This window comes from Heloderma suspectum, chromosome 6 (genome assembly GCF_057233095.1).
Source record: "Heloderma suspectum isolate Gila_16-S chromosome 6, 16-S_ref, whole genome shotgun sequence".
NCBI lineage: Eukaryota > Metazoa > Chordata > Lepidosauria > Squamata > Helodermatidae > Heloderma > Heloderma suspectum.
In genome coordinates this window covers 78,352,102-78,378,477 of record NC_139463.1, presented here as the reverse complement: position 1 = coordinate 78,378,477, position 26,376 = coordinate 78,352,102, and the positions used below count along the sequence as shown (strand labels likewise).

At 43.7% G+C, this 26,376-nt stretch overlaps 1 protein-coding gene across 2 annotated transcripts in view; it reads left to right on the top strand.

Annotated features, from left to right (window-relative positions):
* The first annotated feature begins 15,434 nt into the window (after window positions 1-15,434).
* Window positions 15,435-26,376, top strand: part of LOC146341314 (albumin-like) — a 36,184-nt gene continuing 25,242 nt past the window's right edge. For both annotated transcript variants that reach the window (XM_084807190.1, XM_084807191.1), the window contains exons 1-4: window positions 15,435-15,557; window positions 18,602-18,656; window positions 21,176-21,311; window positions 24,617-24,828. In XM_084807190.1, coding sequence (XP_084663316.1) covers window positions 15,473-15,557; window positions 18,602-18,656; window positions 21,176-21,311; window positions 24,617-24,828 — 488 coding nt within the window. In that variant the 5' untranslated portion in view covers window positions 15,435-15,472. The remainder of the gene's footprint in view (window positions 15,558-18,601; window positions 18,657-21,175; window positions 21,312-24,616; window positions 24,829-26,376) is intronic.

Below are 26,376 nucleotides of genomic sequence, written 5' to 3'. Positions count from 1 at the left end.
CTTTCTGGATGGGAGATTTCTTTCATATCTCTATACCTCTAACACTATCACACGATTATCATAATGCTATCTAATTGCGCTATCACACGATTTTGTAATTGTTATTGTGCGATAGTGACAAATTGAGATAGCGGTTTTAGAGGGGGAAGAAATAAAACACAATTGCTGGAATTGGGCATAGCTTGGGGAAGGTGTCTCCTCAGAAGTAACTCCCATTGTGGTCAGTAAGGCTAAGTTTCCATCCATCACTTTATGGGCATAGAAAAAGGAAAGCCTGGAAGGGGGAGGGCTTTCTTATTGGTTGAGCAGTCCCTGCCAGTCTGATGACTTTTACTCCAATCCCCCCCACACCACCTGGAAGTATGTTCTGTGAAGCAGCTTATACTGGAGTGGTGCACTCTCTCATGGAGCCCTGCATGGATGGTGCACATCCACAGCACACCAACGCTGTTCCTTGAAAAAATCCGGGTAAGCTTCCCTTTGCTTCTTCTTCCACTGTGGAAACAGCCCCAGGGACACATTCCCCATCCTTCTTCCACAGGTTGCCCACTAGAATGTCCAAGGGAGTCCTTGTCCCATAACTGGGTCAAAACTGGAAAGGTTCTAGGGATCTAGACTGTATAGGATCTAGATAATCCACATAATCTGAAACTCCCTGGAGCTGGGTCTCTACTTCCTTTAGTATGTTCCCTAAATAAGGAGGACTGGAGACATGCTAACTATATTAAAATCAACTTGTTGTTGTTGTTGTTGTAAGATGCAACCCCATGACATCATATTTTAAGGTTGTGGTGAACACCCTTTCCCTGTGGGAGACATTTAATACCTTCACAACCCAGCTAACCAACTTGTTCTGTTAGATATGATTAGCCAGGATGGACTCGGATCAAGGGCACAAAGAGTAGTCTTACATCTTGCCCATGTTTTCAGGTTGCACAAGCTGAAATGTAATAATAATAATAATAATAATAATAATAATAATAATAATAATACCTAGGACAAGCCAAAAATTCCAGTCAAATAGACCCAGATCTGTAATTAATACAACGTCCAAGTGTGAATGGATATGAGCAATTTTATTCACAAAACAGAAAACAAATTGTTCACAGTGGGACATCAGGGGTTCCGCCTGCACCCATTGTCAACTCCGATTTAATAATCCCCGAACAACTTGGGATAGCATTGCTGGGCAATGCACAGATGCAGTGGTGATGGAGAAGTGAGCTTTCATTGCCGCCATCAGCACTACAGAGTAGGCTCTAAGGTGAATTCTAACAGGTTGCCCATTAGAGTTTCCAAGGTAGTCCTTGTCCCATAACTGGGTTAAAAGGGTCAACTGGGTCAAAATTTGACATGTTCAGTCAACTTGATCATAAGTCAACCATTATCTGTGCTATTTCATTTTTGAAGTTATTCAGAAGACCAAGGAGCTGACTGGGCTCTAAACACCAGGAGAAGGCTTCTGGGAATGATTATGACAATCACCTGGGCCATTTCTCTATTCCAGATATCAACAAGATATCTGATAGGACCACTGTCCATGCCAGAAGGAAAATTCCTTACAGTTGTGGTGGACAAACTTTTTCTTCCATTGAGGGCAACATTCCATCAGGGATAATTTGTAGGGACCACATACTAGTGGAGGCTGGGGCTGATGCCTGTGGTGGGTGGGATAGGGACACCCCTATTCTCTCACTTTCTGCCACCACGTTTTCTTTCCACCCTCACTTCTCTTTCTCTTTCTCCCCCCCCCCCCCCGCCCCGGTCCCATGGGCTGCCAGGGGAGAGATAGTTCACTTTTGCCAGAGGTAGGGATGTCAGAAAATTCCACACAAATTTTAATTGGGATCAAATTCTGACAAATCTGGTCCATGGAATCCTCCTTGGAATAGGGTGGCCCGGTCGACCCAGACCGGAGTGCACACGGACCCTTTTTTTTGTTCACCGAACAGCGGATTTTATGAAAATAATCATGAAAAGAAATCCGTAAATCAAAAATGGAGGAAGAAGAACGTGAACAGCTTTACCCTTTTTACAATAATAAATAAGCATTTTCCCTGTGACTAGGGATGGCGGAGAATTCCTCCATGGATTTCAGTGAGGCCGAATGCTCTGGCATTTGGCCCCCTGAAATCCGTGGCGGAACGGCCTGCCCCCCCTGCAGATTCCCCCCCAGGACAAAGCTTACCTGGTGCAGATGTTCCAGTGGCGGCAGCTCCGGCGGTGGCTCCAGCGGCAGCGGTGGCGGCAGCTGGTCTTTCGATTGGCTGCTGCAGCCACCATCACCATCTGCCCTTTGCCGTGATAGGCTACGTAAGTATTTACATAGTCTATCACGGCAAGCCAAGGGAAAAAAAAAAACCCGCGTATGCAAATGGTGGCGGCTACGGAGGCCGACATTTGCGTTCCCTTTTTTCACAGTTTTAGCCTATGTAAATATTTACGTAAGCTATTACTGCGAAAAAAAGGGCAATGCAAATAGCGTAGTGGGCACTATTTGCGTTCCTTTTCTTTTTGCCGTAATAGGTTATGTAAATATTTACGTAGGCTAAAACTGCGAAACAAGGGGAACGCAAATGGCGGCTGCTGTAGCCGCCGCAATTTGCGTATGCAGGTTGTTGTTGTTTTTTCTTCAGGAAGGAAGGCTGCCCAGCGGCTGGATTTCTGGCTGCGGGCAGCCCCGGCCGGTGGCTCCGTGGAATGTCCATGGAGCGTAGCCGGCCAGAGAAGGTTTTTGGGGGGAGGTGCGGAGCGCCTTCCCCCCACTGCGAATCGCCTCGTCGAAAAGGTAAATGACTTTCATACATCCCTACCTGTGACCCAAGGCTTTCTTTCTCTGGGGCTGAGTCGCGAAGTCCATGGAAATCCTCCATGTTTTCTGTTAAATGTGTGTGGAAGTGAGGTCAGGTGAGGTCAGGTCAGGTCCGGTGAGGTCAGGTCCGGTAAGGTCTGGTGAGGTCAGGTCCAGTGAGGTCAGGTCAAGTCCAATGAGGTCAGGTCAGGTCTGATGAGGTCAGGTCAGGTCAGGTGACCAGAAGTTACATGGGGAATCCCCGCAAAGGGCTTTACCCTTTTTACAAAAATAAATAGGCATTTTCCCTATGACACAAGGCTTACAGAGACCGACAGCGGGCACGCAAAAAGGATTTTTTGGCGATACTTATGGAATTATTTATAAGTTTGGGGAGCCGAAAAAAACACACAAGGGAATCCGGGGCATGCAGATGGCGGAACGGGGTGGCCCTCGGCTCTGCAGAATCCTCGCTCTGCAAGGATTCCAGGGGGAGGAATGGATTGCCTCCCCCCACACACACAGATTCCCCACTGGAACAGATGGTGGGGAATCCGTACATCCCTAGCCAGAGGTCTACCTAATTTTTAAGTTAGGCTGAGTGCTGTCGGAAATTAGGCTGTGGGTGACACAGATTCAGGTTGCCCACCCCCTGCCTTAGAGCTTCCAGAAAGAAAGAAAAAAAAACAAGATCAAGATGCGTCAACCTTTGGAGGTGGAACAGAGTTTCCCAGTCCCTTAAGCCTGTATCATATTAGCTAAACCTCTGTCCATGACAAAGGATCAATACAAAGCTCACCCACCTTCAGAGGAGAACACCGCACCAAGAGAAGAACATGCCCTACCAGCTGTGTGGGAGCAGATATTGTGGGGAAGAGGAAGGAGGGAGAGGGAAGGTGGCTGCCGCTGCCGCCACCATCCCCAAAATGGTGGAGAAAATGTGGAGTTAATTCCTCAAAGTGCCATTTTATTCCCTGAGAGGTGGGGAAGAAAAGAAAGATCTCAGAGCTTATTAGAGGGGGGGGGGATCTTCTGAAAGGGCATTTTATAATGTATTTTGAATTTCTTTTTCAAGTGTTTTTGAGCTTACAAATCAGTGCAAGGTGTCGAAGGGTGCTGTGTGTGCTTCCTGATCTACCCCCTGCCCACCCTATAGGAGGATGTGTTCCTCATGATGTGTTCCCCTTGGCTTTAATTGACATGCAGGAAGCCAAGGAGGTTACAAGCTGCCAGAGAATTAATTATACAATGAAATACAGGGCACGTATAGACACTCTTCAGCCACCTAATAAGCACAGGAACCTAACACATCTTAATTTCTCTGAAATTCACTTATTCTTTGAATTTCTTTTCTCAAACAACTTTTTTTTCCATGAAATTGAATAAGAATGGTATAAAGGGGAGGTGGGGGAGAGATTTGGCACAGTGCTAGGAGAGATCCATGGTTGCCATAAGAGCAACCATATATAAGATGAACTAATCTTCTGCTTGTGCAGAAGTCTTCTGCATAGGGATGTATGAAAGTCACTTATCTTTTCGCAGATGTGATTCACGGTGGGGGGGGGAGGTGCTCCATCCTTCCCCCCAGAATTCTCCCTGGCTGGCTCCACTCCAGGGCAGCTCCATGAAGCGGCCGGCCAGGGCCATCCGCAGCCAGAGTTCCAGCCGCAGATGGGCTGCTGTGGACACAAATGGCGGCCACAGTAGTGGCCGCCATTTGCGTCCTGCGAAGCTGCCATGATAGGCTATTTATGTAGCCTATCAAGGCAAGCAAAGAAAAAAAAAACAGCGTACGCAAATGGCAGCGGTTACTGCGGCCACCATTTGCGTTCCCTATTTTTAGCCGCTTTAGCCTATGTAAATATTTACGTAGGCTATTACGGCAAAAAAAGGGGAATGCAAATAGCATAGTGGGCGCCATTTGCATTCCTTCCCCCCCATTTTAGCCTATGTAAATATTTACATAGGCTACCATGGCAAAAAATAAAGGAACGCAAATAGCGCCCACTAAGCTATTTCCCTTCCCCTTTTTTTTGCCGTAATAGCCTACGTAAATATTTACGTAAGCTAAAACAGCTAAAAATAGGGAATGCGTAAGTAAATACATAAGTATTTACATAGCCTATCATGGCAGCCTGGCAGGACGCAAATGGCGGCCTCTACGGCAGCCGCCATTTGTGTCCGCAGCAGCTGGCTGAAAGACCAGCCGCCGCTGCCGCCGCCGGAACCATTGCCACCACCGCTGCCACCGCCACAGGTAAGTTTCATTCCAGGGGGAATTCTGCGGGGTGGCAGGGGGTGGGAGGTCATTCCGCCATGGGTTTCGGGGAACTGAATGCCAGTGCATTCAGCCTCACTGAAATCCGTGGCAGAATTCTCCACCATCTCTACTTCTGCAGAAGGAAAATCTTTAACATTTATATAGCTATTCTGATTAAACAGTTTTATCTTGGAATGAACAAATCTGTCTATTTCAATTCTCGCCATTTCTGATTTTTCCACCAGTCTTAACTTTGGTTTGTTCCCAACTTTGAGAGTAAAAAGGATAAAATGTTTTCATCAACCTTCGAGTGCATTTTGTCTGAATTTCTCTGAATACATACACTTTGGTGTTTTGCCATTTTCCTAATATAATGCATTTTTACCATTACTTTCACTAATGCTTGCATGGTTGTGTGCACCATTTTTATTGGAGAACTCCAGTTGGTTAACAAGTGTGAAATTAGTTACCATCACATTAAAATGTGAACCAAATGCATTTCTCCCCTGTCCCTAATTGTATCCTCCCTCCCCGGGAATGCTCTTGATCATGGTTCTAAGAAACCAGCCATGCCCTCCTCCAGGCTACTATGTTCGTGGGCTGGTTCACACATCAGGGTGGCAAATCGTATGTTAATTAGCTCACAATTTGCCCTGGACTTAGGGAGCCTGCTAACCGCTCCTGGTTTCCATTATTAGGTTGTTCTGTGATGTGCAAACCTAGACATTCTGCATTGTTTATGGGTTGTTTAAGGGTTAAACAACCCAGAGTTAACCCCAGACAGTAGGTTAGCATCTCAGACAGGACATTCAGACCCCACCCCATCCAACTCCTTTTTTCTGTTTTCCCTTTTCAACTGTAGGGATGTCATGGGCATCTGGCGGGGCTCGAAGCCTGACGAGAAGTTGCCACCTCATCCTCCTGTGCACTAGCCTGATGCTTCGCTGAGCTGCCATTTTGTGGGAAAATGGCAGCTTATCCTGGTTTGTAAACATCCATTAGTGCAAATGGTGGCCATAAAGAGATCATTTACACAAGGTAAATGGCCCCTTTACGGCTGCCATTTGTGCAGGTGGACATTTACGAACAAGGATGATCCGCCATTTTCTGCAAAATGGTGGCTCAGCAAGGAAGTGGGAAGCTGCATGCCACTTGCCAGGTACTCATGGATAGGGGTGCACGAAAGTCACTTACCTGGTCTTGCAGCTTGCTTCGCGGTGGGGGGGAGGCGCTTCGCTGCTCCCCCCAAAGTTCAGGCCGGGGGGGAGGCTTCCCGCCTCGCCCAGCCGAAATTCAGGCTGGGGAGAAGCACCCCATCTCCCCGGCCGCGAACTTCAAAAGAAAAAAAAACAAAAAAAAGCCCCTGTGATAGGCTACATAACGATTAACGTAGCCTATCACGGCTAGATCTGCAAAGTCAGCCATGATAGGCTATGTTAATCGTCACGTAGCCTATCACAGGTGACTTTGAAAAAAAAAAAGCACGTACGCAAATGACGGCCCCCATAGGGAGCTGCCATTTGCGTTCCTTATTTGGTCCTTGTAGTCTACGTAAAGATTTACGTAGACTACGGCGAAAATAAGGAGAACGCAAATAGCACCCTATGGGGGCCACCATTAGCCGTACGCGCTTTTTTTTTTTCAAAGTCACTCGTGATAGGCTACGTGATGATTAACGTAGCCTATCACAGCTGACTTTGCAAATCTAGCCATGATAGGCTACGTTAATCGTTACGTAGCCTATCACAGGGGCGTTTTTTTTTTTTTTACTTTTCTTGTAATGGCGGCGGTGGCAGCCGGTCGAAAGACTGGCTGCCACCCCCGCCCCTGACGAAGACCTGCCGAACCGCCGCCGGGACCCGCCGCCAGGAGGGACATTCGTGAAAGGTAAGTCCCATCCCGGGGGGGGCGGGGGGCGGAGGGGGGAGAATTTCTCCCCGAACAACCTTCAGAGGACCGAATGCATTGGCGCTCGGCCCCCTGAAGTTTCGGGGAGAAATTCTCCCCCATCCCTACTCATGGACTGTCCAGTGGCTCATGCAGCACAGCAAACAGGGTGGCTGGCAGGGATCCAGCAAGCAGTATGTGACCTGGACCATGGTGAGTTCGCCCATCCCCATGCAACAGTCCATGGCTACTGAGCATGCACAGTCCTTAGCAGGGTGTTTTGTGCAGAGAGTTCCCCCTCAAGTTTTTGTTTTTGTGTTGCTGTTTTTTGCAGTGCTGCAAACCTCAAGGCCTCCCTGAACATGCTGATACCAACCTCTCATTTTTTTTTTAAGTAGCCCTGTTCTGGCTCCTTTTCTGTTGGCACTAACCTCCTGAGTTCAATATTAGAGGGAATGAAAATAATTGTAATATTCAACTTAGTATTAGCAATGACCGTATTGCTTTGTTCTTCTTTGGATTTATTTATTTATTATTATCTGTTTTAAAAAATGACAGTTTTTCCCATTATGATGGGATATGTGTTCTTCTGTACATGTAGTGTTTGCCAATCTGGTTTTATTCTGGTTGTATTCTGGTGGTATTGTTCTATTGTGGTTTTAATGCTTTTATATTTTATATTGTTTTACCCTGAACTTTTTGGTTTTAATTTTTGTGAACCACCCGGAAAGCTTCGGCTATTGGGTAATATAGAAATGAAATAAATAGATATGTACATAATAAATAAATAATAAATTTCTGCTGAGGATAGTCAGCAAAATGACTTTAAAAATAATTAATTTAAAATGAATTAAATTATTTTATTTGGGGTTGGATTCGATGGCCCCTTCCAACCCTACTATTCTATACTATTCTATGATATTCAGTATTCAGATTTATTATATGGCACCAAGAGAGTGCAAATAGCAGCTTCCTTTGTAGATGCTTTATTTCTATTTATTTTTACGGGAAGTGAAACTATTGTAGGGAGATAAAGAGTTAAAACTTCTTCTCCCCACTTAATTTGGCACTTGGATACTATCCTAGGGCACATATTACCCCCCCCCTTCTAGATAAAATCATTACAAACAGTTTGCCAGGCCTTTAACCTAGTTTCAGAACAGGATCAGATATATTTATCAGTAGAAAGATCACCTGTGGCAACATTTTCATAACTGTAGATACATTACCCATCCAAGAGAGATTTAGGCTGCAATCCTGGGAGTAAGTCCCACTGAATTCAATGGGACTTACTCCTGAGTAGATATGTATGATTTACACTGTTAGGCTGCATTCTATAATATGTAGACTTACTGGTAAAGTCCCATATAATTCAGTAGAGTTTACTTCTAAATAGACATGCCTGGGATTGCATTGTAAATCTAGTCAATTGAGTAAGATCCTCTGTAACAATTTTATACAGGGATGATGATGATTGAGTTTGACTATATTATTTAAAATCTGTGACAATCACAGTCTAAGGTATTTATTTTCAGAACCTCTTCCACACATTTTATCTACTAGTTCTGAGGAGGATTACATGGACCAGATTTGTCAGAATTCAATCCCATTTAAAATTCATGCGGAATTCTCTGACATCCCTAACAACAACCCACCCTCAGCCACTGAGTCTGGGTTAGCATGTTGTATGTTAATTTGTAAGTGGTTATGTCCCAGCCAATCAGGAAAGGTGTCCACGTACCTTGGCACAGAAGGCCCAAATGGATAAAAAAAATATTTCAGAATGCAAGCATGCATGCAAGCAAAACACTGAGTCTCTGTTATTTTTGCTGCAATAGACTAGGAGGAGGAAGATCCCTTTCAAAATGGGAAGGTGAAATCTGAATTTGAAGACTGAATTTGAAGCAGATTGCTGGGAAATCGTGAAATTGGGAGGTGGGGAGCTCTGGAGGACTGAGCTCAGAAGGAAGTCTTCAAATTCAGATTTCAGCTTGCTCATTTTGGCAGGGGATTCTTCTTCTCATTATTGTTGTTGCTGCTGCTGCTGCCTCTATTATTATAATTATTGTTGTTGTTGTTGTTCCTCTTATTTCTCAGAACTCCTCTGGGAGATGTTGGCTGCAATTCTAATCTCACATACAGGGGTGGAAGCCCCAGTGAACCCAATGGGGCTTACTTCTGAGTAGAGATGCACAGGATTTCAATGTTCCCCATTTCTAGGTCTCACCCTGACCCCAGTTTCACCACATTCTAGAAATCTGCTGCAGAGTGCCTGCTCCTCACCCCATTTTTCCCCATGAGTGCACTTTTGCCTAGGGATGCTGGAGAAATTCAAGATGGACTAAAATGAGCTCGGATTTCTAAGAATCCAACCTGAGGAATCTGCCACGGAGTGACTCCTTCAGGCTGGGTGGAGTCCGCAGACATTTGGATGTTTTTGTTTGTTTGTTTGTTTTTACTTTCCCAAAATGTATGCATATAAATCTGTAGAAACATACATAAGTTTCTGCTGAGGAAAAATTGAATGGAATGGGGGACAATACACTAAATGTTATGTACTGAGGTAAATTATGTAAATACTTACATAAATACCTACATAAATATTTACGCAACTATTTCCATATTTTTCCATATGATGAAAAAAAATATATTTGTATCCGTCTGTGGGCGGATGACAGAATGAAAGGTATCTGACAATCTGCAGAACACAAAGTGGATTTTATATAGTCCGTACATCCCTACTTTCGCCTACTGCTTCCACCCACCTCTTTCTCCTTTTCTCCTTCCTCCTGCTCACAATGAGAAGGCAAGATCATTACTGTGATCAAGCCATCAAGTGGAGAAGTGATTTTACATAACAGAGAAACTACACAACATTAAAGAAACACAACCTTGCAATTGCTGTCTAAGAGAGCAATGGAGAAACAAAAGAGTGCTTTAGGGGAAGTTATTACATTTAGCCTTTAACCTTTTCACTTTAGGGGAGCAAGATTTATTTCTTACTTCTGAGTAAACATGCACAGAAGGGGGGATGTTAAAGATTGAAAGTGATTGAGTGACCCACTAATGCGGTAATGTGAGGGGTCACTGCTGCGTATTTAGTCCTGTCACTAATGTGCTATTGTGGTTTTAGATGGAAAATAAATTTTAAAAATTGGGTGGGGAGGGTCAGACATAGGTTGGGGAGGGTGTGGGACTAACACACACACTGGCCAGAGAAAGCAGAAGGGGCAGAATAAGGTGAGAGTGGGAAGGAGGGAACAGGATCTCTAAATGATGACATGGACAAGACTCCACCCAGTAACCACCCAAACAATTAGCAGTAAACTGCATGTGACCTGCTGAGATCCCCAGGCTAGCTTTGGGATAATCCCGGTTTTCAACCCCCATGTGTCCCCAGACAGAGGAGATTTGACTCCTGTAAAAACTTCAACAAAGTGGAGAGCAAACTAAACCCATCACTATGGAGATCCCCTCAGCCCAATAATTCTAGTACTAGGAAGAAGGGGGGGGGGAATTATCCACTCACTGCACACAATTCATGATTTTATAAATATCATGGACTGGGTCTAATGAGGTTTCCACTGATGAAGGAGCTTCTTCTGAGGGAGGAAGGTGCTTCCACCAATAGAGGAAGTGTCTCTGGATCCAACCTTGTGTCTTCCTCATAGTTGCTTGATTTTCTTTTCTAGTGGGGGGAAAAAAAATCTTGCTAGCCCCTTTTCACAGGGAAGATGCTCCAAGGTGCCTGAAGTGACTGCTTCTAGTAAAATAGACACATGTTTGTTATATTCTATATAATCTATATTCTATGATCCTGTATATGAGCATATGGCTTATATTCATATCTCCTGCATGTAAATGACATGAATGAAAGAAGTATTCGCTTCCTGTGCCTAGATTACTATTATGGGTGGGTGTTTCAGTTCAATTCTGTGATTTACCAAAATTCACAAATGCCTTCAAATTAGGGATGGAAAGAACTTGAGATTTAAAATATCCTTATTTATTTATTTATTTATTATTTGGGATATCTATGTACTGCTTAATATAATAAAAACCCAGCAGTTTATTACAAAATACTTTAAAAAAAACACTTAAAATATATATATAATAGAATATAAGAATAAACGGTTGCAACATACAACAACAGCAACAGAATAAATACAAAGAAACCGTAAAACAGAGTGGTGTCATAGAATCATAGAATAGTAGGGCTGGAAGGGTCCAGCCATCGAGACCATTGAGTCCAACCCACTGTTCAGTGCAGGAATCTAAGTCAAAGTCTCCCTGACAGATGACTGTCCAGCCTCATCTTGAATGCCTCCAGTGTGGGAGAGCCCACCACCTCCCTAAGTAATTGGTTCCATTGTTGTATTGCTCTAACGATTAAGACTTTTTTCCTGATGTTCAGCCAGAATCTGGCTTCCTGTAACTGGAGCCCATTATTCTGTGTCCTGCACTCTGGGATGATCGAGAAGAGATCATGATCAGTTACAAACAAGGGGAAGCTTGTATAAACAAGTACATTTTCAGAATGTGTTTAAAACTCACCACATTTTCTGTTTCTTGAATTGCATAGGGGAAGTTGTGCTAGAGGGTGGGTGCCAGTACTGAGAAGCCCTGCTTTTGAGATGACATTCCAGTGGTCACAGAATGACCAGCAAGGCCTCCTTTGAGGATCTAAAAGGTTGGCTGAGTGTATATAGGGGAAGGCAGCCTGCTTGGTATCCTGATCCCAAAGGGCTTTGTATGTCAACAACAAAACTTTGAACAAGGCTCAGTAGCTAACAGGCAGTGAGTGCATTTTTTCCCCCAACACAGTGGTAATATGTGTATAGCTAGGTGCTGCACTGAGCATCCTAGCAACTGCATTCTGCACTAGCTGTAACTTCCAGACCAGGTGCACTGACAGTAGGGATGGTGCAGGCACCCGATTCAGTCCAGGAATCTGGCGGAACTGCCCCTGCCTGCACCCCCAAGCCCTGCTTGCTGAGCCCCGGCCCCTGCTCGTCCCTTGCCCACACTCGGTGAATGGCCTGCGCTCACCCCGGTGGCCTCGTCGAGCTTCACAGTCGCCATTTCTTTGAGAAATAAAATGGCGATCGCAATAATGTGCATAATTATGAACATGCAAAAATGTGCATTCTGCGAATGCACATATTCGCTTATGTGTGAAAATGCACATTTTAAAAAATGCATTTTTGTACACACACAAATGTGTGCCTTCACAAACATGTGCATTTCACACATGAGAATATACACATTTGCAAAATGCACATTTTCATGCATACCAAGACATGCACATTTGTATGATCGACATTTTATTATTTTTTAAATAAAAATATTTATTTTTAATAAAATAAAATATTTTATTTTATTAAATAATAATTTAATATTATTTAATTTAATATTATTAAAGCAGAGCTTGATGAGGCTGCTGAGGTGAGTGCAGACTGCTCACTGAGCATGGGAGGAGCTCAAGTGTGGTCCAGGGACCAGCGAGCAGGGGCAGCTGCTGGGCGAGTGTCTGGAGAACCTGGACTGGGGTGAGTTCACCCATCCCTAACTGACAGTCCCACATAGAGTGCAATGCAGTGATCTAATTATGAGGTTACCAGTGGATGGAATACTGTAGCTAGGCTATCATCCAGTAACAGACATAGTTGTTGCACCCACAGAAATTGGTAATGGATATTCTGGGCCACTGAGGTCACCTGGACCCCCAGTGGCAAAGAACTATGGGCCCGTTCCTTCAGAGGGAGTGCAACTCTATCCAGATCAGGTTAACAACCCATTCCCCAGACCTATGAAACACCCAGCCATACGGTCTGTCTTATCAGGATTCAGTTTCAGTCTACTGACCCTTAACCAGCCCATAAATGCATCCAGGCACCAGTTCAGAATGTGCATGGCCTCTCCTGACTCAGGTGTTACAAAGAAACAGAACTGGGTGTCATCAGCATACTGATGTTTCCTTGCCACAAATCTCCTAACAAGGACTCCAAATGGATTATTATAGATGCTAAACATTGTTGGGAACAAAATAGTGCCTGTGGCAACTGCTAGTGGGCTGACATAGTCACCAAATGCTATTATTTGGAACTGACTCCATAAGTAATTGCTGAATGGGTGTTCCCAACTTGTGGAGATGGTCAATGTGGGAGGAATGATATCAAAAGCCATTGAGAGATCAGTGGTCAGTGGTATCGAAAGCCACTGGGAGATTGAGATGACATATCAGGGCTACCCACTCACCCTTTCCCTCTCCTGAAGATCATCCAACAGAGTCACCAAAGCCAATTCAGTCCTCAAACTGGATCCAGATAATCAGCTTCAGTGTCTGCAGCAGAAATGCCATCACTATATCAAGCACTTTACCCAAGGGTTATTGTGTACACTGGACCTGAAACCAGTCTGGATTGGGTCAAGGCAAGGAATTTCATCCAAGAATGCATGCAGGTGAATCACTATCACTCCCTTGAGCATCTTGATCAAAAATGGGGTATTTGTGAGAAGGCAATAGTAAGTATAAATATCTGGACACAGGCAGGGATTTTTTTTCAGGAGTGGCTGCACCACTATGTCCTTCAAGGCTGCTGAGACCATTCCACTATTTCACCACTCCCTGATCCATGTGGTCAACCACATGAAGAACCCATGATGGGCAAGGGTCATATCACAGATGCAAGCATCAAATCCACACCCTCAGACTTCAAAAACTGGAACTAATCCCATAAAACCAGACAAGACAATGCACTGAACACCGCAACAGACACTGTACCTATAGTGGTATTCGGGTCAATATGAAAGTGGATGATATTGTTCTTGAAGTGTTTGCAAACTCAACAAAGTGAATCCCCAAGGGCTCCCATACTAGATTCACTGGCGTAGCAGAAAGCAAGTCCTGAACCACTAAGAAAAGCTCAGCTGGGTGGCTACTTAAGGATGTGATGGAGATGGAAAAGTAAGCCTTCTTTGCCACCTTCACTGCCATACAGTAAACATGATTGTGTGCTCTTATGCATGTTTGGCCACCCTCATTATGAGTTATGCACCACTTGCTTTCGATCCATCTTCCAACCTATTTCATTTTCTGGAGCTGCCCCATAAACCAGGGGAAATCTGAACTCCAGGATGCTGAAGAGGGCATTGAGGAGTGATCATGTTGATGGCCATTCCACAGTGGGAAAAGGGTCTTAACAGAATCATCAGCTCTGGCTACTGGAAAATCCTCCAGAACATGCAAGACTCCATTGGATTCCATAGGCCTCCTGGGGTGGACCATCTTAATGGGTCCTCCTCCTCTACAGGGAGGGGCTAGCCATACCCATCATGGAGAGGACAACATTGTACCTGCCTGCCAGATAGCTGCTGAAGATGGGAAGCCTGTCAGAAAAAGAAAAGAAACAGGTGGCAACCCTTATAGCACTAAAAAAACATACTTGAATACACAAGTATTCAAACCTTGGCTTTTAAGAGCTAAGCATTCAAAGCCCTCTGCCTGATGAAAAAATCAGTCAGTTTCACTTTCTCATGTATTCAATTAAAAAAGAAACTCAAGTTTTTCTGATCCCATTTAGGAAGAAATTTGTCTTTAAAAAAATAGCCAAACTAAATTATCACCCACCCCTATTGAAAAATTAGGGTCAAGAGCTTCATTTCTCTCTCTCTCATATGGCCATGATCCTGCAGTGTATGACAGAAACATTCATTTGATGGAAAGTGAGGCCTAGGAAGTCTCCCTCTTTCTCTCTCTCTGAGCTCCATCATCCATAATGCACTGTGAAGTCCCATGACATTTCGAAAATTGAATTTTCCTTCTGCTGACAATAAGACTGGCTTTTCTCAATGATGAGTGAGTAAAAGAAAAAGAAAGAAAACAACAACAACTATGATTTCTGCAGTATGAAAATTGCTCTTCTGAAACATCTACAGTGCCAAAATGTGATAAATGAGAATTGTTGTTACCATTTTAAAAATTGGAGGATTATTTTTTCTGATCTGTGTGGCTTAATGAGGAGATGCATAACACTATCCTAGATTTTACCTGATTCCAATCCAGATTTTCAGACCCTGTTGCAAAAGATCAAATGTTTACTCATCAGCAGCCTTGGAAACTAACGTCACAGACCTGTGCTCTGAACTTGGACTCTTAACCAGACAAAGAATCACTAGTCCACCACTCATATCATTTCCATTCACCTTTGTCAAAATGTTGAGAGGGGAAAGGTTGGTCTATGAGTTATAGGGTAACGAAGAAAGCAGTTTGCTTAATGTATTTGAGGTATGATAAGGCTACTGTCTATTTGTCCTGGCCCTCAAAAATGGCTTTGCCAGGACTTTTTGTGACAAGACAAACATGATGGGTAAATATTTTATCAATTTAATTATTAGCATGAGTATTTCTTGTGTTCTTACGACATACAGTGGGTGGTTATTAACCCAGCATGTGTGTGATGAGAGTATAAAGCTTCATTTTCTCCCATGTTCTTTCTACCTTGCACTCTCAAGCCCCTAAACAATTTGGAACCATGAAGTGGGTAACATTCATTTCTTGTCTTTTCTTGGTAAGCTTTGCTGAATCAAAAACCCTGCCCAGAAGATATCGGGATGTAGGTAAGCAGATTTTTTTTCCCCAAGATATATTAATTCTAAGTTTTCATCTAATTCTACTTAAACAATTTGTGTGAACTGGTCAGATTTTTGATGGTTTGTAATCGTGTTGCTGTTGTTTTTAACAAATGCTAGGCATTTCTGTCCATTGGGGAGTTTTCCTGCACAAGCTTCGGTCACTTCGGTGGATTTTGCTCCAGAAAACTTTCTAGTGAATTGTGCCTTCCTATGGAACTAGATATTATGATCTACATGGCAGGCATGTGTCTAGTTCACTGTATCTGTAATGTCTAGTATAAATTACCCATGACATTGTGACATCACAGCATTGTATATTTCTATATCATTGGTTCCTCCTGGCTGGAACAACATTATGATGTCATGACGCAGATGCATTTTACTAGACATTAGAAAGGAGTGGGGAGTAGCTATGCCTATTGCAATCTTTGTTTCAGTACAAGATTAATACAGCTTTAAACTAGAGCAGGGTAAGGAACTTTTATCAGCTCAAGGGCTTCATTCCCTCCTAGCTAACCTTCCAAATGCCACTCTCTCTCTCATCCATCTTGATTTATTCTTCCATCCCTCCATTCACACACATCCACACATCAATTTATCCTCATTCATTTGCACACATTCTATTTATTTATTCATTGGTTTATGCATTATGGAGCCCTCTAGGCGGTTCACAACAATTAAAATCATAAAATACAACACAATAATATATAATTTAAAAGTGTAAAACTGCAGTGTAAAATAAAAATTAAACAAAACTTGAAATAAAAGCTAGCAGCAGTGCAAAGAAAATTCAGTAACAGGTTTAAAGACAACAGAAGCTGAAATACTAGAACTCCTTGGAAAATACGAAGGTCTTCACCTGGTGCTGAAAAAACACAACCTAAGTGCCAGGTGAGCTTCTCTTTGAATAAGCTCCTTCTACCATGAGGATGCCACAACAAAAAAAGGTCCTCTTCTTAGTAACTACCCATCATCTCACTTCCTCTGGCTTGGCCTCCCACATCTTCTGTGAAGATGATCTTAGGGTCTGGGCAGGTATATATGGGAGGAGAGGATCTTTAAGGTACCCTGGCCCCAAACTATTTAAGGCCTTGAATGTTAATACCAGCACTTTGAATTGGGCTTGGAAATGGACTGGCACCCAGCGCAGATGGAAAAGAACTGGCATAATATGATCCATTAACAATCTCACTGCCCTGTTTTAGACTAGCTGAAATTTCTAGACATTTTCAAAGGCAGCCCCAGATGAAAGGTTACCAGGACATGGATAACTGTAGCTAGGCTATCTCTGTCCAGATAAGGATGTAGTTGGTATATCAGCCTTAGGTGATAAAAGGTGCTCTGTGCCACTAAGTCCACCTGTGCCTCTGGTCTGGTGACAATACTGGACCCCAAAGCACCCCCAAACTATGAACCTGATCCTTTAGGGGGAGTGCAACCCCCATCGAGAAAAGGTTGAACATCACTTAGTTGGGCAGATGAACCACCAGTAACTCCATCTTGCCTTGATAGATTATCAATTACTTCTTCTTAATATTATTATTATTATTAATAATAATAATAATAACCTGCCTTTTTCCCAATACTGGGACTCAAGGCGGCTTTACCACATTAAAACTTGTACAGTTAAAACCTATAAATAGAAGTATATACAAGTTAAAAAATACAATTAAATCATGAATAATATTAAAATTGTATAGAATGTCAAAATTTTAAAAGACAACAAGAAATATAACCATAGTATCCATCCATCATATTCTCACAGGTTCAGACTAGCTATCCCCAAAGTCCTGCCAGAACAAAAAAGTATTCACATGCCTGTGAAAGCATATCAAGGACGGTGACACTCTCGCCTCCCTAGGAAGGGAGCTCCAGAGCCTTGGGGCAGCCACTGAGAAGGCCCTCTCCCATGTTCCCACCAGACATGCCTGTGATGGTGGCAGGACCGTGAGAAGGGCCTCCCCTGAAGATCTCAGGGCACGAGCAGACTCATAAGGGAGAGCACAGTCTTTCAGCTAACCTGGACCTGAGCCATATAGGGCTTTATAGGTCATAACCAGCACTTTGGATTGTGCCTTGAAACAGACTGGGAGCCAGTGAAGCTGTTTTAGCAGGGGAGTTGTATGCTCCCTGTGGCCAGCCCCAGTCAACAGTCTGGCAGCAGCTCTTTGAACCAGCTGAAGTTTCTGAACACTCTTCAGAGGCAGCCCCACGTAGAGCGCGTTGCAATAATCCAAACAGGATGTAACTAAGGCATGTGTCACTGTGGCTAAGTCAGACATCTCAAGGAATGGGTGCAGGTGGCGCACTAGCTTTAACTGTGCAAATGCACTCCTGGCCACCGCTGAAACCTGGACATCCAGGCTCAGGGCTGAATCCGGAAGTACACCCAGGCTGCGAACGTGTGTCTTCAGCGGGAGTGTAACCCCATCCAGCACCAGCTGAATCCCTATTCCTTTATCTACCTTCTGACTGACCAGGAGCACCTCTGTCTTGTCTGGATTAAGCTTCCATTTGTTTGCCCTCATCCAGTCCATTACTACTGACAGACACCGGTTTAGCACCACAACAGCTTCCTTGGAATTAGATGGGAAGGAAAAGCAGAGTTGGGTGTCATCAGCATACTGATGACACCAAACCCCCAAACTCTGGACAACCTCTCCCAGTTTCATGTATATGTTAAATAGCATGGGGGACAAAACAAAACCCTGAGGAACTCCACAGGCCAATGGCCAGGGAGTCGAACAGAAGTCCCCCAGCACCACCTTCTGGGTGCACCCCTCCAAGAAGGAATGGAGCCACTGTAAAACAATGCCTCCAAGTCCCATTCCAGCAAGGCACCCCAGAAGGAGCTCACTAAGGCTGAAAGTCTATACTTCCTTGCCTAGAAGCAAGCCCCTTTGGACTCACTCGGTAGGGCTTATCTCTGCTTAGATATGCATAGTATTGTGCTGTATGACAAACTTTTACATATATACATGTTATGAGAAGCACTGATTGAAAATGTGATTGCTGTGTCTTCTTTACAGAACATGACACCATCAAACGTGCCTCCGAACTGGCAGGTGATAATTTTTCAGGCGTGTAAGTATTTCCAGAAAGTTTTGCTCAAAGTTACTTCTAGTGGTCTCATCCAAAATAAAAGAGGGACATTAGATACAGAGATTGTGAGCTAATAGTACAGTAACAGTTTGGGCTGGAAAGAACAAACTTGTATGAAGTGGCCACGAAAAGTAGCTAGACACAGTGGTAAACATTAATACTCAATTTTGGTTGATTAATTGGTTAGATTAGTTGATTAAAACCATTTGATCAACTAAAAAATTTATTCCACCAGCTGATCAGGGAATAGGTTTTTAAACAATACTAATTATTTATCATAATGTCTTATAAAAACTGCAGTTGGCAGATAACATCTTCCAAAGGGCATCCCCCTTCTCTGTCATTCACGGGGGGGGGGGGATGTTTCATAACTCTACATCCAATTTGGGGTGTGATGAATGAGATTCACCCAAATCCTGAATCAAGTACAGGATTGGGCTACTTCTGAAAAAAAAGGGGGGGTGTCCAAATTGAAATGGATCTCTTCTGAATATGAACTCTCCCAAAGCTTTGTTAGCAATTCAGAGATTCGGAGAAACAGAAAGACACAGACAGCATGTCTGCAAAAATAGATACATTTATCTGCAAGCTTTCCACATAGGAAAAACATCAGAGTAGGGAGAGGGGGAGGGGGTTGACAGCTCTAGATTCAAATCACAGGGAATGGTTTTACCAGAATTCTGAAATCGCAGTTTTCAATCCCCAGTGACAGACATCCCTATAATTATAATTCCCTAGCACCAGGACCCATCCTTCTGAAATTGTGTCGGTTGTTTGCCTAGCTTTCACAATCTTTACGATGTATGCCATTTTCATACAAATTGTTCCCCAAAACACAGAGGTGTGTCCCCACCACCACCATGCACAAAATTGAAGACTCTCCTTCCACCAACCCACCTCCCTGCAAAAAAATGGACCTATCCTGAAGGTTTTTTTAGCTCAGGCTACATCTAGGCTTTATGTCATTTTCATAGCAATGTGCACAAAAAACAAGGGATGCTGGTAAGCGCACCCTTTTTTGGAAACTCCCAAACTGTAAAGGCTGCTCTTGTACACATATCTCTTCACCTATCCATCTGAAACTTAGCAAGCCTCATCCTCTAAGAGGGGGCAATCAATAGAAAAGTTATCTAAAAATAAAAATAAAGGTGTAAAGGCAACTAGCAGAAAGCCCCCGTACCTATTTGCCTGAAATTTGGCAGGCTCCATACCCTCAGAAGTAGCTACTATCCCTTTGAATATTATCCAATTCTGTCAAACATGTTGATTTCCAAATATACAGAATGGGAGAAAGGAAGCTTTGGATTTTTTGCATTGAGATTGGGATTCAAAGCCAAATTGGGAAGCCTCCAAATTAGTCCAAGGCAAATTGGGCATTTCCCCCTTCTCCAAAGTGGGGTCTGAACCAGATTTTGTGGTTGTTCCACATACTGACCTGGCACCCTTGGGAAGCTATGACCCCACTGCTCCAGCAGGTCCCACTGGTCATGATGCCTGCCATGGGCTCCTGGCATTAGCCAATAATGTCTAAGATGCCACCAATTAAAATTTCCCATAATGCATTTGAACACTGGTAAGTTCAAGCTTGCAGCTTTAAAATGGCAGCTCCCATGCCATTGCTGCAGCCAGGGGGACACCCTCAGTCCTGGAACCAGCCTTGCTTAAGCAGCTGTCATCAAGAAAATAAACAAACAAAATCTAAGAACAATGAATCATTGAAAACAGCGCTCCCTAAGCTGACACCCTCATGAGGAGGGTGCAAGGTTGGGGAAAGCTGATCTAAATACATGAAGGTAAATTCCTTGTCTTAATATTATTGTTCCATTCAAATGTGATATTCTGCAGATGGAATTGATTAATCACTTAGATTTTATCAGATGAATCAAGTAAGTTTTATTTGAAATTGTGTGACAGCTCTGGCAAACAGTTAGAAGTGAATTGACTGAAACCCTTTTACAGTCGCCGACCAATAGCCACATAAACATGGCCAGTTGTTCATAATGGCTGTCACAATTCAAGACTTTTTGGAAACCTTCATTGAGTTTGTTTATCTTTATCTCATAAGGCCCATTACATCCTCTAGTATTTCCCTCCTTCCATGAGAGTCAGACCTTAGAAGCATTTCCTTATATTCTCTTCCCTACCCAACACACATTCTTTAAAAAGTGCTAGGGACATACATACCCCGTAACTACTGCTCAGCCACCATCCCTAAGAATATCCTTGCATTGTGGGTTTGTATAAAAAACCCTATCCAGGGATTTGCCTGCATGATGTGTAGAGCTAAAGTTGGGGGTGGGGCGTGTGTGAGCACCCAAGTATCCTCACATGCCTCAGAGCATGAGAGGGCGCAGAGGGCTTTGTGTATTGAGCGCAAAAGTCTGCATAGGGGATTGTAAGCTTGTATGGCCAAACTTGCTTACACAACTCCCATGATATGGAACCCCAATAAGGCATGAAACTAACTGCTTTCTTTATCACTTCTGCCCTTTTTTCTCCAGGTGCATGATCTTGTTCGCTCAGATTTTTCAGAAAGCCGAATTTGAGGAGGTACATAAACTGGTGGTGGATACTGGAGAGCTTGCAAAGAAATGTGCTGCCAATGAACATTCGGACCCGGAATGTACAAAGCCTTTGGTAAGCCTTCAAGAAATAAAATAGAGAACTTCCTTAGAAATATTGAAACACAACATATCCTAGACTCCTGGAAAGTCACTGAGGGTTGTTTTCTTTTTAGTGTTTTCGCAACTAACAAAGAAAGTGTTCCTCAACAGGAACTGTGACACAGAAGGCAAAAAACAATGACAGAAACCAATCTATGTAAAAGACGGGTGATACTGTTTTAAGAGAACAAGTCTTAATGTCCTGGCTCAGATGCAGGTCCACCTATGCAGAGCTGTAATTAAGGACACCGGAGAAACTGCAATGACATCAAATCAGTTCAGATTTCCTTTACCCCAGCTGGGAGGATTCCATGGACTTGCAGACTGTTTTTCTAACTTTTTGGAATTTTGCACACATTTAGTAACTGAAAAATACATAAATGTTTTTGTTTTGTTTCTAATGGCCACAAATGTGCATTTCCCCATAGGCTAAAGCATGAAAAAGCTCATTTTGGGGGGATTTGCACATTTTAGAGAGTTCTGTGCATTTTCACAAGAATGAATTTACGCAAATGCAGATTTGCAGAAATTCAGATGCTAAAAACAATCTGATTCCATTGATGAGCCGACGATAGGACAAAAAATGCCAAACAATCTGCAAAAATTTACACCATCTGTACATGCCCAATTCTAAAAAACACATGATAAAACATGGATTTTGATGGTCATGGGTAAATGTTCATATTGTCAGAAAGGTGTCCAAAATCTTATATTAGAGTTTGCCACTGAGTATCCAGGAGTATAACTTCAGATATCACTATGGTGTACACATCAAATATTTTGAAGTAGGAAGTGGATAAGATTCAGAAAAGGATGCATAGTCCCCCTCTTGGATATATTCAATATTTAATTCCCCAGAATGCAGTGCATTTTTACAGTGTTTATCATTGTCACTATTTTTATAAAGCTAATAATAAATCAAGTAAAGTTATCAAAACAGATAAAAAGCCACCCTCCCTCCATTCTTACCTTGTGATACCACATAATGGGTGCTGTTGGTACATATTACACAGTTTATAACAGTCATTCAATATGGTGAATGAGCACATTGACCAGGGATAAAAATTCTTCTGAGAAATCATTAACCCATGGGTTTTCTTTGAGAAAATGCACCCCGCTCTTCCTGAATGATGCTCTTGCCACCAAGACTTTGTGGGGTGTCTCCTATCTCATGCTACCTCCACTGCAATGAAGTACTCTTTCTTTCCCACACATTGTTAAGCAACTGTTTATTTCGATGTATCTTGTCTTGGAGGACATCTATGTCCACATTTAAATGGCATGATGAGGGGGGGAGAGAGAGACAGAGACAGAGACAGAGAGTCACTGAGAGATCTGGTTTACACGTAGCACCAATTTCTCAGTTATTTAATGCACACATTGCTGAAATCTAGTGGGAGTGAGCAAGTGTGCTGTCTCCAGCATGCTCATCTGCTTTCAATTAACTACTTAAGCTCATCCTGTTTGTAAGTTGGTAGCTTGACATATGAATCTGGACACTATGGGTATAGGACTTATGTTGTTTCTACAGAATAACATTGAACCTATGTCTTCAACTTCAAAATGCTGAAAGTAGGGATGTACGGAACCCCTACCTTTTGTTCCAGGAGGGGGGGGTCCGCAGGGGGGAGGTGATCCATTCTTCCCCCCCAGAATCCTCCGGAGTGGCTCCATGTCCACTGGATTCCCCAGACTGGCACTCCTTCTCCGGAACCTCAGCAAATACAGCAATGGCGGCCGCCATTACTATTTTGCTTGGAGAAAGACAGCCGCAAATGGCATAGTGGATGCCACTTGCAGCCATGAAGCCCTGAGTTTTACCTAATCACAGCTGTTTATGGCTCTCTTTGCATAAAACCCAGGGCTATATGGCTGCAAGTGGCATCCACTATGCCATTTGCAGCTGTCTTTCTCCAAGCAAAACTGTAATGGCAGCCATTGCCGTATTGGCTGAGGATCCGGAGCAGGAGTGCCAGTCTGCGGGGGATCCTTGGGAGGTGGAGGTGAGTGGTGCCATTCTGCCATGGATTCCAGAGGCCGGATTCCAAAGAATCCGCCCTCATTTGAGTCCATGGCAGAATTCTCCGCCATCCCTAGCTGAAAGCATAAATCTTTGGGAAGAAATATGTACCATTTCTGCGATCTAGGGATAGACCAATTCACCTGTGTCCATGCTCGCCGGGCACTCGCCAAACCTTCACTGCCCCCCGCCCCCCACTCGCTGTGCCGCATGAGCCACTGGATGGTCCCACGAGTGCATGGCAGCTTCCACATGACCACCGAGTCCCCTAGTGAGCTGCCATTTTGCATAAAAATGGTGGCTCATTATTCTGCCTAAAAGATTCTTTATCCAAATGGTGGCCGTTAAGCTGCCATTTAGTTAAGATTAAAGTCCAACGTCAAAAATAATTTGGTTTCACAAAGTAATATCAGGAGGGGGGAGGGGTTGACCTTTTTAGTTGTGTTGATAACATTACTTCATTTATTGTGTGGTATATAAAAAGATTGCAACAGGACAAAGGTAGAAACAGGAATACACCATACAGGTTTTTCTATCAGGTACAGTAATGTTTGTGTTTGATGAGATCATCAAAGGAAAATAAAGTTCTAAGAATTCAGACAATTTATCTGGATTTCCCAGATTAATGAAAGATTTGGTCCCAGCTAGGTGCCTGTGGGATTTAGAGGCATCTATCCTGCCTACATCTTCTCTCTCAGCCCAGAGTCACAGGCATGCTCTCTGGCTGGGGGTGGATAACCATTCTCCAGGTGTGATAGATAAATATGCTTTCTGTGATGGCATATTCCCTCCCTCTTTCAGCACCTTCTCCCAAAAATGCACTTTCAGTGCTCCAACCAACTCTTTTGCCATTGTGCCTTTTGGAAAAAACGTGATTTTCTCAGATATATTTGGCTCCATTTCAGACATCCTGGAATTTCAAATGGATGCTCAAAATGGGTCTGAAATCACAGACTCTTCCCTGAGACAGATTAAAAATCCAATGAATACAGAGTTTGCTGTGGCAATACAAAGTACAAGAACATTTATTTCATCTTTCACAATTATAATTATGGAAGTAAACATGAATCAATATATGTAAGAGACATAAATGGGGAAAAAAGACATGTCAAGAAAGAAGCATATATTAGGGCTCTAGCAGTTTGTACCAGTTCATGATTTAAGGGAGGCATGGGAAGTTCCAAAAGAAATTAGGCACTCATTTGCCTAATTCCAATATTTCTAATGAATTAAAGCAATGTTTTGCTTCTGTCTACCAGCATACCGTTTTCCTAGATGAAATGTGTCATGAACCAGGTTTAGTTGACAAATACGGATTTACCGAATGCTGTGCTAAAGCTGATCCGGAAAGAAATGAATGTTTTCTGTCTCATAAAAATGAAACTCCGGGATTCATTCCACCCTTCCAACATCCAGAAGAGGAGGAGGGCTGCAAACAATATCATGATAACAAGCTCCGAGTTTTGGGCCAGTAAGTTAATTGATTCAGTGCTTTATTTCTTTTTTCCGTACCAAAGAAGTCTATTTTGGGTTCTATCTCATATCATCTATCACATAATCGTGAATACTCACTGCAACTTCATGTCAGCTGTCAAGGACGAAGTGGGGCCTGCCACAAACTGTGGCTGTGTATCCTCACTTTCTACAGGGAGCATCCCTGTTCTGTGTTTCACACATGCATCCTGCAGTGAATCCTCTCCCTCCTTGGTTTGAAGTAGAACCCAGGTGGCTATGCCCTCATCCACAATATGCCATTCCAACCTCACCCATTTGTGACTTTTCCTGTATCACATGACACCCAAAATTATGTGGCCACTGAGCATCCTCAATTTTTAGTGTGTATGGGGGGGCTTGATTTTTAAAAAAGGGTTCCCCCCATGCAATAATTGGGGTCCTCCCAAGCATACTATATACTTGGGCTGTGCAGGGACCCCTGATCATACTTGGAAGGCGCTTCATCGCTTCAGAGGTGGGGCCAATTCAGCTCGGGCTGATTTGCCCCCTCCGACCTGACTTGGCCTCGAACCTGAAATGGGATTTGGCCATCCAAATCCTGCTTCAGCCCCCCCCCCGATGCCTCTGCACAAACCCCCACCTCCTAACCTGGGCTGCTACCTCTGCCGCTCCTCCTCACCTGCTGCTGTCACTGCCTCTGACTCTGCTGCCGCCAGCACCTGAGCCCTGGACACACTCCTGCTCCTGTTGCAGGGAGTCACCATTTTAAAAGAGCCAGCGCTCGACCAGGACTCAGGAGCTGGTGGTACCAGGCAGTGGCAATGACAGTTGCAGTGATAGTGGTGGCGGTCGAGGCAGCAACAGGGGCAGCGGAGACGACGGAAGCGGCAACTCCTGTGAATCACCTCAGGTAAGGAGCTGGTGTTGCTGGCGTGGCTGGGTCAGAGCGCCGAAGCTCTGAAGTTCACCGAGGGCTTTGAAGAGCCCCCAACTGGCTCTGCATCACTTCATGCCCCCTCTGCTTTGCCTTCAAGGGGCCTGAAACAGCCTGAAGAGGCCCACTTCGACTAGGGGTTTCGGCCTCTGGCTGCAGTGCTGCACAGCCCTACTATAGACCCCCCCTTTTTTCTCATTAGCCCCATTTTGGCTATACAGCGATCTGTACTCAGTACTTGATTCACGATTTAATGGAGTACATTAATGTACTGTGATTTAATGTAATTTAATGTACAAGCAAAGATGCTGTCAAATTGATTGATTGATTAATTGATTGATTTATAAGCCGCCTTTTTTTCCTCCTGAAGGAACCCAAGGCGGCGTACATAATCCTCCTCTCCATTTTATCCTTACAACAACATCCCTGTGAGGTAGGTTGGGCTGAGAGGCTGTGACTGGCCCAAAGTCACCCAGTGAGCTTCCATGGCCTAGTGGGGACTAGAACCCAGATCTCCTGGCTCCCAGTCCAACACTCTCGCCACTACACCACACTGGCTCTCTCAGATCTATTGCAATGAAGCCAGTGGGATTGAAGCAGCTTCACTGGGTGCAGCCTTGGTCTCTCATG